Source organism: Nanorana parkeri, unplaced genomic scaffold (genome assembly GCF_000935625.1).
Source record: "Nanorana parkeri isolate BGI_ZX_2015 unplaced genomic scaffold, ASM93562v1 scaffold537, whole genome shotgun sequence".
NCBI lineage: Eukaryota > Metazoa > Chordata > Amphibia > Anura > Dicroglossidae > Nanorana > Nanorana parkeri.
The window spans coordinates 246,739-262,759 of record NW_017306805.1 but is presented as its reverse complement, the minus strand read 5'-3'; the positions used below and the strand labels follow the sequence as shown (position 1 = coordinate 262,759).

The 16,021-nt window shown below is 44.9% G+C and overlaps 1 protein-coding gene across 3 annotated transcripts in view; it reads right to left on the bottom strand.

The window, feature by feature from the left end:
- Positions 1 to 11,874: 11,874 nt before the first annotated feature.
- LOC108791255 (mesoderm induction early response protein 2-like) overlaps positions 11,875 to 16,021 on the bottom strand; it is a 51,234-nt gene continuing 47,087 nt past the window's right edge. For 2 of the 3 annotated variants that reach the window (XM_018561687.1, XM_018561688.1), the window contains exon 11: positions 11,875 to 12,453. In XM_018561687.1, the coding sequence (XP_018417189.1) occupies positions 12,170 to 12,453 (284 nt within the window). In that variant the 3' untranslated portion in view covers positions 11,875 to 12,169. The remainder of the gene's footprint in view (positions 12,454 to 16,021) is intronic. The other variant, XM_018561689.1, reaches the window with a different exon arrangement.

Genomic DNA, 16,021 nt, shown 5'->3' with positions numbered 1-16,021 from the left:
TTATAGTTTGGATAGCAACTCTGCGAAATAAGTATGGGCCACAGTAATCTGTTGTAAAGTCCTTTACCGCTGAAAATGCTGCCAGCAAAAACATAAGAACTGTGAAGCATAACAAGAAGAATTTCTCTGACATACAGGTCGGCTCAGTAGATCGGGAAGTGAGCGAACACATACCGGCGTTCGCTCACTTCTCGATCCTGTCACGGCAGAGAGCTGTGGCAGGAGAGGGACTGGATTCCCCCCTCCCCGCTCCGATCCTCCAGCGCTGACTGACAGAATGGACGCGGGAGGGAGCGGGTACAGCTGGCTCTGCCTCTAGATAGGCAGAGCCAGCTGTCACTCACACAGCTGGGCGGATCCAGACATAATTGTCGGGGAACGGGAGGACGCTAGTTTCTGCCTCTCCGGAGTCTCAGTATACCGCGAGCCGTAGCTCGCGGTATACTGAGCTTTGTGTGACGGGAGGATGCTAGTTTGTGTCCTTCCGTTACCCTTCGGAGAACTATGGGGAAAAGCCCTAACCCCATAGTTCTCCTTTTAACATCTCGAAAACGGGCAAAAAAAAAAAGAAAAGGCATTATTGATACCATACACAAGGTGTTAAATGGTATGACAAAATTGTCAGGAATCCAAATGCCGCAATTAAAGAAGGAAGAAAAGTGGTGAGAGAGGAGAAAAGGGAGGTAAAAGAGATGAAAAAAGGTGTCCTGGGGGAGAGGCAAACAAAATCTGTTAAAGAGACAGTAAAGTCATATCAAAATTCAGAGGTCTTGAATAAGAAATCCACGGCTGCCAGACTAAAAAATTTGGAGTGGGTATGTAACAAAATCACAGTTAATTTCTCGTTGATCATAATATTCGTCAATCTATTCTTAACAGCACATAGCTCAAAGTAGGTGATTTCCAGTCCCTAGCAATCGTTAACCTGGTGGCTTTGAAAATATGTTGAACAAGTGTCTGCTCTTTAGATAATAAAAGTGTCAACTGGTTTACCAAACAATGCTTCGTAAGGGTTTTTGGGCAAGGAGGTATGAAGGAGCGAACGTTTAAGGTTATAAACCCGTATCCAGAGAATATTGGCCATGGGACAGAGCCACCAAATATGGGCCATCATACCCTTGTCCCTCCAAAAAAATTGGGCTCTAAATTTATTGGCCCCTTTCCTGTGGAGAAGAAAATCAAAACGGTGGCGTAGAAGTTAAAACTCCCCTATTCTTACAAGATTCACCCCTTATTTCACGTATCCTTGCTAAAACCCTGTGTGCCAAGTCCCTTTTGTGACCGAGATCCTTCATCTGTTCCTCTTGTCATTGTTAATGGTGAAGAGGAATTTGAGGTTGAGGCTATTCCAGACTGCAGGAAGCGAGGTGGTGAATTTCTATACCTTATCAAATGGAAAGGCTATAGTCTGGAAGATAATTTTTTGGTAGTAGAAACTAATGTTCATGCAAGCTGTCGGATACAAGCCATCTTCAGGAATCATCCCAGGAAAATAATTCAGATGGACATCCAGAGGCTACCCCTTGGGAGGGGGCAATGTCAGCAAAGCCTGTGCCAAGGGAGCACTCTAGAGTTGCAAGAGACGCTGCCTTCATCACTTCAAGTTCTGTCAGGTACGTGACAGCTACACACATTGGGGAATGACTACAAACATCCAGGATAAAAGGATTGCACCACAAGTTGAAAGGACTCCATCAGAGAGCTCTGCCAATGGACACCACTAGAAGCTACACTAAGAGAGAAAGACTGTCAAATTTAAGAACCTGTTTTCCTGTGATTTTATGTGATGACTTAACTGCTGAGAGTACTTTTCTTTAGGAAATCATGGGCCAGATATAATGGAACCTAAGTGACATTTAGTGTATCACTATTGCATAAAAATATAGTGTGTGTATGTGTGCATATTCGTGACAGGAGACTTGATGTGCAGGAGCTGATTGCTGGTATATGTAGGGATCGCTGCATGTAACATGCAGCAATCCGCTCCTGCACATGAAGTCTCCTGTCATTAATAACTTATTTGCCGCTTTCTTCGGTAGGTCAGCAAACAAATTATTAGTGACAGGAGACCTCTTGTGCTGGTAGGTGATTGCCGGTATCTGCAGCTCACTACCTTCAAACTATAGACCAGTATATTAACCCCTTCGTGACCGACGACGTACAGTGTACGTCGCCAGCATCGGGGCTGTTTAAACAGACTCCCGGCGACTTTTGCCGCCGGGAGTCTGTTTAAATTTGTAGAGCCGACTGTCAGCTTTACAACAGAAGCGATCCTGGCGACTTACCTGTCGCCAGATCGCTTCTGCGTCCCGAAGAAGGGGCCGCCCCCCCCGCCGGACACCCCTGCCGTGCTTCCAGGGCTCCGTTGCCCCTCCTACGGGTCCGGGTTCATTCAGAAAATATATAATGTTGGGGGGTTTTACGTCATTTTCAGGCCTAAAATGTGGAATATAACATGGGTGCAAAAAAGGGCCTCAGTCATGAAGGGGTTAAAAGTAAAAGCTTTCACACCATCACCACGCAGCTTGATGTTCCTGTGACTACAGTTGGAAATGTTTAGAAGTTTAAGAAACATGAGAGTGTAGCCAAACTCCCTACATGTGGCCACAAGAAGATAAGTTACCTTCAGATTGAACAAAGGGAAAGTGCAAATGGTAGACAAAGCAAAACTTCTAGGTACAAGCTGAACTGCAAGGTCAAAGTATATCAGTGTCTGATCGCACCATTCATCGCTTTCCAAGTCACAATGTGCTAAAAAGAACAAAAACATAAAATACCTAAAACACTGTACCTACCGTGAAAGATGGAGGATTCTCAGTTATGTTTTTTAACTACTTTGCTGCTTCTGGTACAGTGTGTTTTGAATCTATCTTTTGCTACAATTTGATCTTTTGCTACATGTGCTCCAAGATGGAGACTCTCATAGGTTAGAGTTAGGACTGCACTACATAGAGGTGCCTTGACAAGGCAGTGCGGCTTTCACATTTCACTATCCTGCAGAAGACGTGTATTTAACACCTCTGTTTTTAACCTTAGCTGTTAGACAGGTTTTTTTTTTGCATGCTGGCTGGTGAGTGTGATGGGAAACTTTTTGCTGTTGTATTGAATCTATGCAGGGTACAATGAAATCCCAAGACTATCAAGAAATTCTGAAGCAAAACATACTGCCCAGTGTCAGAAATCTGGGTCTCATTTGCAAGTCGTGGGTCCTTCAACAGGACAATTCTCAAATGGCCTTTTATGAGTCCTGATCTGAATCCTATGGAACATCTATGGAAAGAGCTGAAACACGCAGTTTGGAGAGGGGACCCTTCAAATCTGAGACAGCTGGAGCAGTTTACTCAAGATGAGTGGGCCAAACTGTTTTTCAGGGCCTAAAGCCCACCTCATTAGACATTGAATATATTGGAAATATTGGTCTTTGGAGCTACAATAGAGGCTTCAAGACTTTAATTACTTCAATTTTCTAATAATACATTTTAAATGTGTACTAGCCCATTATTATACTTTATCCTCCCTAATTCCCCCTATCAATAACAATGCCAATACTCAAGTTATTAGAACTGGATGTATTTTTGCTCTAGATTACAATAATGGATTTTAGCTCTCTTGTACCTGCACACGGTACAAGTTGTAAAACGTTAACAAAAATGTAATAGAAAAACAAAATAACTGAACTTCTAATCCTTCCTATTATATCCAAATCAAAATAAAATAGTTTGGGCTGGGCATTCATTTCAATTTACATAAAGTAAATAAATAAATAATAATAAAAAAAAACACAAAAAATTTGAGATGACTGAAATGTCAAAATGTCAAAAGTAGCTGCGGAAACACTGGACTGGCATCTGAACTCCCACTCATACTTATTTTTAAGAATAAGCTTCAATATAAATCACTTTGTTAACCTTTAAACCACCACCTCCACATGGATCTTCTGGCAGGATCAACATGTAACAGGACTATGTTACGGTGAAAACTCAACCAAAATTGCTGTTTTAAATGATAGCGACAGACTACATCACATATGTCATACTTTGATATTGCCCATACTTCCATCTTAAATTTTAAAGATTACATAATCTATAACAGTTTTATAGCTGTTGTGCTAAAATAGCAAGTGGTAGTTAAAAAAAAGAAAAAAAACACAAGATGTCATGTAGGGATGCACCAATACAATTTTTCCAGACTGTGTACAAGTACCGGTACTTTTCCTCAAGTACTGGCCAATACCAATACCTTTTTTTTTAGTGTCAAGTGACAGTTTTTCTAAAACAATTTTAGGACAGTGGTGAAGTGCTAGGGCCCAGTCCCAGCTGCAAATGCTGCACCCCTAGTAGTTCTGCCACTGACTCTAAGCTGTAGAGGGACTACAAATCCCAGCAATACATTATACACCAATGCAGAATAAAATCATCATCTATAGAGGACTATAAATCCCAGTGATACATTATACATTGTATAGCACTGCAGAATGGCAACCTGCTATAGAGGACTACAAATACCAGCAATACATTATACAGCAATGTAGAATAATATGAACCTACATACTTTGTGCTGCTCCGAGGTGCTGGCCTGATGTCTCAATCGGAGGATCTCAGGAGGGCTGTGCTGAGTCTTAGGGCTGTGTAGGTTCTCAGGAGGCTGTGTGGGTCTTGGGGAGGGGGGGGCGGTACGGGGTCTTAGGTGGCTGTACCGGGTCTCAGGAAGCTGTGCGGGGTGTCAGGTGGGCTGTGTTGGGTCTTAGGAAGGCTGTGCAAGGTCTCACCAGGGGTCCGGGTTGGTCTTGTGGATGGTGTGGTTTTAGGAAGGAGGAGATGTGCAGCCGGTGCTGTAAACAGGTGCTGTGGTTCACAGGAAGGCTGCCTGAGGTCCCCCTCGGCAGCCTTCCTGTGAACTGTGGCGTCTGTTTACAGCACCTGATTCAATTTTAAAGTGCAAGTATCGGGGCATTTTGACAAGTACTTGTGAAAATGCCCAGTATCCGCACCGATACTAATTTGCATCCCTAATGTCACGAGAAAACATTTTAAGTTAATGCTGAAGCTATCCAGCCTATCTTTCATCAATGCAATGGGGTAAATGTTTTTCCTTAGCTTTGATTTACAGAAAAAATGGAGAATAGAGAGTACAAAAGAAAAATAGGATTTTTGTACTCACCGTAAAATCCTTTTCTCTCCGTTCATTGAAGGACACAGGGCAACAGATCGTAGATCCTGAATGGTAGGGTATATCGCCACCTGCAGGAGTAGGACGCTAGGCACATAACAAAAGACAAGACAGCCTAGGGGCGCCCCCTGCTGGTGGCCCAACCCCCCACTTGCTGACAAGTCTCCAGTAAGTAAGAAGCAGTTAGGAGTGTACACCCCATAAAAGAGGGCGGGATCTGTGAATGAACGGAGAGAAAAGGATTTTACGGTGAGTACAAAAATCCTATTTTCTCTCCCGTTCATTGAAGGACACGGGGCAACAGATTGTAGATCCTGAATGGTAGGGACGTCACCAAGCAGTAACACACTGAGGGATGGGCAACAACAAACAAAACACCCAAAAGATCCCTCAAAGCGCCGCCTGCAACACTTTGCGCCCCAAACCAGCATCCGCCGATGCTAACATGTCCACCTTGTAAAACTTAACAAAGGTGTGAACAGAAGACCAAGTGGCGGCCTTACAAACCTGAGAAACAGAGGCCCCATGGCGAAAGGCCCAGGAAGCCCCAACAGCCCTAGTAGAATGGGCAGTGACAGGGAACGGAGGCTCACGCCCCTTCACGGCGTACGCCTGAATAACAACATTGCGAATCCACCGAGAGATGGTAGCCGCCGACATGGCCCGGCCCTTACGAGGGCCCTCCGTGAGCACGAACAAGGATTCCGTCTCACGAAAAGAAGCCGTAGCTTCCAAATAAACACGAAGATCACGAACCACATCCAAACAGTGGAGCGCACGTTCCTTCCTATGAACCGGCTTCGGGCACAGGGAAGGTAAGACAATGTCTTCATTGAGATGGAATGCCGACAACAACCTCAGGCAGGAAGGCCGGCCTAGGACGGAGAACCGCCTTGTCCCTATGCAACACCAGCAACAAAGACTTGCAGGACAAGGCAGCCAATTCCGACACGCGCCGCACGGAAGTGATGGCCACCAAAAAGGCCACCTTCTGCGACAAGGACATAAGCGGAATCTCCCGAAGAGGCTCAAATGGAGATTCCTGCAAATACCGAAAGCACCAGATTCAGATCCCATGGAGCCAAAGGCGAGCATACAGGGGGAGCAATGCACGTCACCCCCTGGACAAAAGTGCGAACCAGAGCATAAGACGCCAAAGGCCTCTGGAAAAGCACAGCCAAAGCAGATATTTGGCCCTTCACAGTACTCAAGGCCAGCCCTTGAGCCACCCCGCGCTGCAAGAACGCAAGAAGTCTGCCGAACGGAAAACAAGTGCGGGGACAGAGCCCCAGCCTCACACCAGGCAAAATAGGCCCTCCACGTGCGATGGTAAATCTTACGAGAGACCGCTTTGCGTGCTCCAAGCATCGTGGAGATGAACGCATCAGACAACCCTTGGTCCCCCTGGACCCGGCACTCAACCGCCACGCGGTCAAAGCCAGCGACGATTAAGAAGGATGGAACACAGGCCCCTTGGACAAAAGGTCCGGACGCAGAGGCTGCCACCAAGGAGCGACCATCAACAGCACAACCACATCCGCGTACCACACCCTCCGAGGCCAACCCGGAGCCACGAGGAAGTCTTCGGCCACGATCCGTCGCAGAAGCTAAGGTAACAGGGAAAGTGGAGGGAAGGCGTAAATCGGACCGTAAGGAACCTAAGGAGCCACCAGGGCATCCCCCGCCACCGCCCAGGGATCCAGAGCCCGGGCCATGAACCTCTCCACCTCTACGTTGAGATGAGACGCCAGAAGGTCCACATCTGGTTTCCCCACCGAAGACAGAGTTGATGAAAAAACTCCCGGCATAGGGACCACCCCCCCGGGTCCATCGACTGGCGACTGAGTCTGGCAGGGGGCCCCCAGCCCCACAGGCTGGCAGCCGTCGTGACCACCGTCCAGCGCACTAGACGGAAGGACTCCCCGCGCACCAATGCTGGAGAGTGAAGCCACCACCGCAGGGAGGCCGCGTCAACCGAATTTTCCTGTCCAGCGACAGGGTGGACTTGACCCACAGCCCCAGAATATCCCACTGGAGGGTCCCGGTGTGGTGCTGAGCAGAAGGCACCGCCTCGAAGGAGGCCACCATGACCGTGGACAGGACTCGGCCCAGATACTCCAGGCGCGGCGAAGGCACCAGACAAGACTTCCGGAGATCCAGGATCCACCCGAACTACTCTAAGGAGCGCACAGTGACCTCCCGAGCCGACACCAGAGAGGAGTGCAAATCCGCAGAAGCAGATCGTCCAAATACCCCACGATCGAGATTCCCCCGGCAACACAAGAGCGCCAGAACCAAGGCAAGCACCTCGGTGAACCCCCGCGGGGGCGACGCGAGGCCGAAAGGCAGCGCCACAACTGGAAATGCTCTTCCCCCACCGCGAAACGAAGATATCACTGAGGAGACACGCAATAGGCACAGGAAGGTAGGCCTCCTTGATGTAGATGGAGGCCAACAGGTCCCCCTGACCAAGTCACATCACCATGGACCGAATTGATTCCATGCGTAAACGACGGACCCGCACAAAAGAGTGTGGGCGTTTGAGGCCCAGGATGGACCGAACCCTCTCTCACTTAGGCACAGTGAACAGATGTGAATAAAAGCCCCGCAACCGTTTTGAGAACGGAACCGGCACGAGCAGCCCCTGGGACAAGAGGCCCACCACTGCGCGATGAAGATCCGCCAGGCGTGGAGGGGAAAGGCCTGAGGTGGACGAGAAAAATCTGTGTCCCGGACAGGGCAGAAAGTCGATCTTGTAGCCAGAGAAAACCAGCTCCCGAACCCAAGCGTCGGAGACGTGAGTCACCCATAGCCAACCCAAGCCCCCATAGGGTCCACAACCAGGCACACCGCTGGCCAGGGCAGGAGCCCTGGGAGGTAGGGACACAGGAGGAAGGGCATTTTGCCCTGATCCAAGATGGCGGCCGCGGAGCCGCCTGGAGGCCGCAAATGAGACCTGGGCCTCGAGTAGTGGCCGTGGCCACCGCACGGACCGCGGCTGCGCCGGCGGTCCAAACTGACGACCCTCAGCCGACCCAAGCTTCTCTACAGTGCTCACACCCAGGCACACCGCTGGCCAGGGCAGCCCCCGCTGGCCAGCCAAGCATCCAGGCCCCATGAGGGAGAGGGAGGGGGGAAGCTGAAAAGCTGCAGCTGGGACAGACCCAGTGCAGCCAGCTTACCTGAGAGCCGGTTGCCACAGCACAGGCACAGCAGATACTTACCAGGCCCAGGCGTGCAGGGAAGCAGCGAAAGGCCAGCGCCCCCGACCGCAGACGCGGCGCCACCAGCCTGCAGGGAGTGCTGTGACAGGCGGGCCAGGACCCGCAGACACCCATAGGGACTACTAGTCGCAGCCGACCCACCGTGGAAGAGTCTGCATGCGCTCGACGGCCACCCAGGGGAGACTACAAGGATCCATCTCCATCCAGCATGTCGCCCTGGTGACACTTGCTAGAAGAATCGCGAAAAAAAACGGAAGGAAATAAATTTTCCAGAGAAATTTTTTTAGCTCCTTACTCCTGACGCTAGGCAAAAAAACGGAGACTTGTCAGCAGGTGGGGGGTTTGGCCACCAGCAGGGGCCGCCCCTAGGCTGTCTTTTGTCTTTTTGTTATGTGCCTAGCATCCTACTCCTGCAGGTGGCGATATACCCTACCATACAGGATCTACGATCTGTTGCCCTGTGTCCTTCAATGAACGGTAGAGAAAGATTGTTTTTATAATGATGATATAACCGTGGTCTAAATTTAACAATCATGGGCAGCAGTAATAACAAATAGTGGGTGTTAGGAGGTACAGATCAGCTATCTACCTTCGGTACTCTAATCTCCAAAGAGTATGTTCTTTACTAAAGCGGGTAGTGTAAGAGTAGAGTCAATAGGGTATTGTAGTGGGATTTTGACATTAACCCATATACAGTATTTCTTATTGATATTAATCAGCATACACACTGTTATTAAAATTATTATAGTTAACTACTGAAAGTTTTTGCCTTGCAGAGCATTTCACATATACGAGTTACATTTAAGATTAATCTTCAGCTCGCGGTATACTGAGCTTAGGGTGATGGGAAGACGCTAATTTGTGTCCTGCCGTTACCCTAAGGAGAACTATGGGGAAAAGCCCTGACCCGATAGTTCTCCTTTAATCACTGATAACACTAAACTGATGAACAGTAAAAGCGTTTTAATCGTCACCTATTGGCGTTTTTTGCGATTTTTGCGGGCGCACGCAATTTAAGGCTTGACATGTTTGGTGTCTATTTACCCGACGTGACCCTGACTTTTATGTTTTACTAAAAATATGGGTAAGAATAAATGTTTTATAACATAACGTAGGGAAACTTTTTTTTTTACATTTATGGTACTTTTCTAATTATATAGTTTAAAAAAATACCCCCCGTGGTGCTTATATACCTCCAAAAGAAATCTCTATCTGTCCCCAAACTTTTTTAACATAAATTGGAAGGCTATAGTCCGGTCATGCTGACTGGTGAAATTTTTGACTGACTGGTGAGACACTATCAAATTTTACAAGCCCTGTATATATACATACATATATATATTATACATACATGAATACACACACAAGAACAAATGGACCCACAGTACATTGCAAAATAAATATATTCCTCCCTCATCTATTATGGTGTGTTTGCAGGTTACTGGTATATTCCTATGTATAAGAATACTATTTTAGAATAAGAGGCATGACAGGAATAAAATTAATTTTTCCCTGAGGCCTACAAAGGAGATTAGTGGTGTCTTTTGTAAATGTGTTTCCTACACACACTATGGCTGGCTGATATTTTGCCAAAGCACTAAACAACGATTTATACTTCATTGGTCTGTGAATACCACTTATGTTCTAAGAGAGGAATCTAAGTTGCAGTTTAGCCATTGAAGTCCCGGTCTCATATCTTGAACAGGATAGATCTCTGTGCATCTGTAAACTACAGAAACTTAAAGAAATCATGTAGAATTTAAGACCTCATCCCAAGCAGTCTCAAACTTGAAGGGAGGACACTGAAATAAAGAAATATGTTTTACCCTTGGCCACCACATTAAGCTTAGAGGGGTATAGCATGGAATAGGCGATATGCAAACTTACCAGTCGAAGTTTAACAGCCATCATTATCAGTTTATCATCTATCATTGTGAGCCTTAACATTCCTAGGTACATGTGAAACAGTTGATAAACTGCTGAGCCTGTATGTCCCAACTTCTACTATCCTTAAACTACAAAAGAAAATGTAATATATTTCAGCCTACCAATCCTTAAATTGTGGCAGCTGCATTAATGTTCTTTTTTCTCTCCTTTTGTTTACCTGGTATTCCGGCCAGTAAGACACTTCATGTCCTTGGGTGGCATCACTCTATGGAAGAGCAGTGGAACCACCTTTGGACAGCAGCATTGCCACTCTGTAGCTTTAGATACACTAGCAGATTTAGATGGACTTCACTAACAAATTAAAGCTGAACCCCAGCTAACACACCTTAAGCAGTTACAGCAACAGTTTTTTTCTTTCCTTCTGGAATAAATGTTTTACATAAATGAATAAAAGCTGACCATTGTGAGCACCCCTGTCAGTGTTAAATGGTTTGTCTCAACCCTCTATCTGCCACTTTTGCTGGACATCTTCGTAGTTAAAGAACGTTAAAAACAAGCTAACTTTCAGCAGGTGAAAATACAACCACATCTGGAAGCATTCTGTTTACATTCACTTGTTCAGAATACTCCATTAGAAGCCCAGAAGCTGGAGGTTTCAGCTCATTGGCTTCGTCCTGCACCCCAGCTGTCAAAAACAAAGCCTGTAGGAGCCCCCGAGACTTGTCACCAATTTAAAACAGTGCAGGGATGAATGACCCCTACTCCAGCATGGTTTTAAAACAGCTGGGACTAAAGTGGTTAATCAGCTTTCCTCAAAGACATGAAATGTAAAATTGAAGGTATGGAAATACTTCTACTAAAAAAAATATAAATAATTCAAATGAATGACTGTCAAGTTTTTCTTTATTGATTTTTTTTTAACAAATCCAAACAAAATTCATAATGTACAAGTAAACATAAGTGTTGTTTAAAAATACAGCTAAAAGTAAATATTAAAGAAGGTATGTCAAACAAAAGATTTAATGATCTAATAACACACCATGTTGTCTGCACATTACCACAGCAGCACGCTAGCAGATTAGCTGTTGGAAGAATTTGATGTGACCTCAGAAGATCACTGCAAGTGACACCAAACTCTTCCACAACCTAACCTCCTCACAAAAAAAGGGGCAAAGCTTAACAGTATGGAACCAGTGCTTACCTGGTAGGGATGAGTGTCTTAATCTCACCCTTTCAAAATACTTTGAAACTTATGAAAAAGAAAAGCAATGCCTATCTTCAATACGCACCTGATTTGCAGCATATCCTTTTCTCCAAGATTACAGTTGCAATTTAGATAGGAGAATGCATTTAATATGTTTTATTTTCATGACAATGTCAGCATATGTGGATCTGTTAATGCTAATTCAGGTAAAAACATACTCTGCTGGCCTTAATAGTTTATGATTATGACTGCAAGAGAACAAGCCGTTGCTGCATAACTCTACTTAGTGGCAATATAATTCATCTATTGAGCTTGACCAGCTAAAGTAGATCAAAGCAAAAGGAGGAGAAAAAAATCAAATGCATAACTAATTGTATGTGCATTCTAAAGAAGCGTGTGTGCTAGCAGTATCAAATGTGAGTGAAGAAACTTTAAATTAAAAAAAATAAATTAAATAAAACAACATTACAAGTTGCTTAAACTAAGTTAATTTCCAGCACATAGTTTAATACTTCAAATCAAAAAGCCTCCAGATTTTCTGGTATTGTTAGTTATGTCTTCCTGAGTTGATACAATTGAGCATCTATAATCCAACAGCTGATAGAGAAGGAATGATACAAGCTTTCTTCTGCTAGACAGAATAATAAGTCCAAAGGCAACTTTAAGTAGAAAATGAGACAAATGTTTAAGAGGAAAAAGAACCAGTGCACAAAAATGATTGCCTTGATAAGAAACTGTGAAGAGATAAGTCAGCCATGTTGAACTCTTCCAAAGGATGGTCTTGCTTTTTTGCAACAGGTAATGAGGGTAGTTCTGACTGGTGTGGATCATGACTGATAGATTCATTGTGCAGGTCAAGAGATTGCTGATCCTCCTGATTAGGACAAGAGGATGCGTGAAGTCTGCAAGGAAACTGATCTTTATTGCAAGAGCAGGTATTGTCCTGAGAGGAGCTTTTCTTGGGTCCAGCTACATTCATAAAACATGCCAGAAAACAATTAATGAGATGTTATAACAGATATTAAAGTGGTATTTGCATATTCAGAAGCAGTGGTTTAAACTATAATATGTTATACATAACCAGTGAAATACTGATTGCTATAATGAGGTAGATATTTACTGATCCGTACTTGGCAATGTCGATTATGTTCAATAATTCAGGTTAACATTTTTTAATACACACAAACTATATTGCCAAAAGTATTGGGACGCCTACACGCACATAAAACTTAATGGCATCCCAGTCTAGTCCGTAGGGTTCAATATGGAGTTGGTCCACCCTTTGCCGCTATAACAGCTTTAACTCCTCTGGGAAGGCATCAACAAGGTTTAGGAGTGTGTCTATGGGAATGTTTGACCATTCTTCCAGAAGCGCATTTGTGAGGTCAGGTACTGATGTTGGACGAAAAGGCCTGGCTCTCAGTCTCCGCTCTAATTCATCCCAAAGGTGTTCTATTGGGTTGAGGGCAGGACTCTGTGCAGGCCAGTCGAGTTCCTCCACCCCAAACTCACTCATCCATGTCTTTATGGACCTTGCTTTGTGCACTGGTGCGCAGTCATGCTAGAACAGGAAGAGGCCATCCCCAAACTGTTCCCACAAAGGGAGCATGAAATTGTCCAAAATGTCTTGGTATGCTGATGGCTTAAGAGTTCCCTTCACTGGAACTGAGGGTCCAAGCCCAACCCCTGAAAAACAACCCCACACCTTAATCCCCCCTCCACCAAACTTTACACTTGGCACAATGCAGCCAGGCAAGTACCGTTCTCCTGGCAACGGCCAAACCCAGATACGTCCATCGGATTGCCAGACAGAGAAGCGTCAGTAGAGTTCTCAAGCATGCACTTTACTGGCCTGGTGTTTTTTCTGTTAAGGAGGGTCACTTGCCGATCTGCGGTGGGTATAGCCCACCATTTCAAAGAATTCCTCTCAAAAGGAAACAGTTCTAATACACATTTAGATTGGGTTGAGGAGTGCTTCCAGTCTTCATAGAGGAGAACACTGAGTGGCGGGTGTAGTGGAAAGGTCTTTGCAGTCACAGGGGTGCTGAAAGAACCAAGGCTGAAGACAGCAGACAGAAGCATAGTAGTACATACTACATTAATAAGGGCAGAAACAGTCTCTTGTACGTCTGAGGAAATGGCAGGAGACTGAGGTTCCCCTAAAAACCATTTTATCAAAAAGAGACTGTCAGAGATGGTCACTGTGATGAGTGGCTCAGCCACTTCTAGGGAGGTCATAGATAGACTCTGCAGAGGAAGGCATGTGAGACCACTTAGAGTCTCTGTGGTCAGCATCCATGAGAAAATTGCGGAATTTGGCCACAAAAGCCTTGTGTGACTGCCGTAGAGGCCCCTGACGACAAGGCAGAAGACTCTGCCACACCCGAAGGAGCCAAAAGGAACTCCAATGAGGAAGATGCTATAACTACAGAGTAACAGGTTTCCAGATTGCAAATGTGAGTGCCCTGAGAGGGTACAGAAAACAACCGTGTGGCAGTGATGCAACTAAGCTCAGGGACCTGATAGCTAATAAGGGTCTGAATGTGGGGGGTGATCAAGGTCACTGTAGACAGGCAGTAGGAACAGACCAAAGATCAGAGTTCCATGAGTCTCTCTTGCAAAGCATTCCAGGGCAAATTTGTTATTAGAACGGGATCTGGAAAGCGCCAAACATGGAACAGAATTCTCAAAGATCAGTTCCCGGCTGGCCACGACACTGCAAAGCTAGGCTGACAAAAGGCAGATGCATATATGCTATACACTGCCAGTTTATTATGACCACCTGACATTTGTAGGCAAATTAGCTATAATTAGCTATAATTTCGCGCTGAAGTTGCTAGAGGGCCAGACAATTATAAATAGGGAAGCAGGTTGTTTACCACAACAGGAGAAGTAATTTTTTCTGAAGATATGGGTAAACAACGCGATTTAACAGCCTTGGAACGTGGGATTGTGGCCGTCAGCGCCTAGTCAATGTTAAGGCAGAACGAAGAGTGGCAAGACTGGTACAAGACAACAGAAGGGCAGCAGTGCAGTGTCAGATTCCTCGCATCACCTTTCAACATCTCGTGGAATCACGAGGCGGCCCAACGAAGTCATCTCGTGGCCCAACAAAGTACTGATGGGGTGGTCATAATAATCTGGCCACTCAAGGTATAAAAACTAGCTGATGCAGTGATGTAGGAAGGAATCATGATTGAAGAAGAAAGTCTAAAGGCGAATTGAAGAAAACAAATAGCCAAAAAATGGTTAGACTTTTCTCAGCAAAACTGAAGAAAAGACATTCATGCTCCTAGCACACAAGATAGAAAGTGAAGCATGTTGGCTATAGGAGGGGATATCCTGGGCTGGCCTCCATATTTTTTGGCTTGCCATTATCCAATCTACCTTTAGGCAGCAGTATAACCCAACAGTATTTGACATCCTGTGCCCCAAAATTAACAGGAAAAACAAATATACTTTACAACAAAATTGCAGAAATGTGATATGTTAACTGAGAACTAAATGAGAAGGAACATAAAAATTGCCAGTTGGAGTTACCTGTCAAGGTTGTCTTTGAAAATGTTGGTTGCCTGGCTATTTCTGGCTTAAATATTTCATAAACCCAGAACAAACATGCAGCAAGTCATATTCTGAAATTTTTATCTTTATACTTTGAATCAGTGACTAAGACATGTTGAAACTAAAGCATCAGAAGTACAGCCAAAACAACTAACATTTTCAAAAGCAGAGGCTAGCAATGCAAGTCCATGTATTGCTTTTGTATTGAACATGAACTTGGCACACACTAAATGTCAACGAAGGATACAAAGCTAACTTTCTGAAACTTAGGGCCATGTCTTAAATTAAGGCAGTTTGTAGAAGGGGGGAGGATTTACAACTGGACAGAATGTCAATCTGTGAAATGGCTAACTGATAAACTCCACCAAGCAAGGCATAGTTTGAGACATACTTCATCTCCTATTACAAGGCCAAAAACTCCATGGAACATTATATTTCCTTACAACAGTACTGTCAAAAACAACATAATAGATTTATTTATATTTTACATACAGTCATAGCCAAACATATTGGCACCCCTGCATTTCTGTGACATAATACACCACTGCGCACAGAAAACTGTTGCCATTACAAATGTTTAGGCATTCTCATGTTTATTTCTTTTGTTTGTATTGGTATGACACAAAACAGTGGAAAAAAAAAATCCAAATCTGACACATTCCACGCAAAACTCCAAAAATGGACTGGACAAAATTATTGGCACCTTCTCCACATTGCAAGAAATAATTGCATTTCAAGTTTTTGTGGAAAAGCATGGACATTCTCAAGGTTACAAGTCCATCTCCAGAGATCTTAATTAGGGATGCACCGATACCGGTATTTTGGTATCGAGTACCGATATTTTTCTTTCGGTACTCGCCGATACCGAATAGCGATACCAGAAGTCCCATTAAGGAAGCCAGGCCGTGTGTAATTACTCGCCATCTGATTAGCCGGGAAGCTGGGCGGCGTGTAAAAGACTCGCCACTCAGCTTCC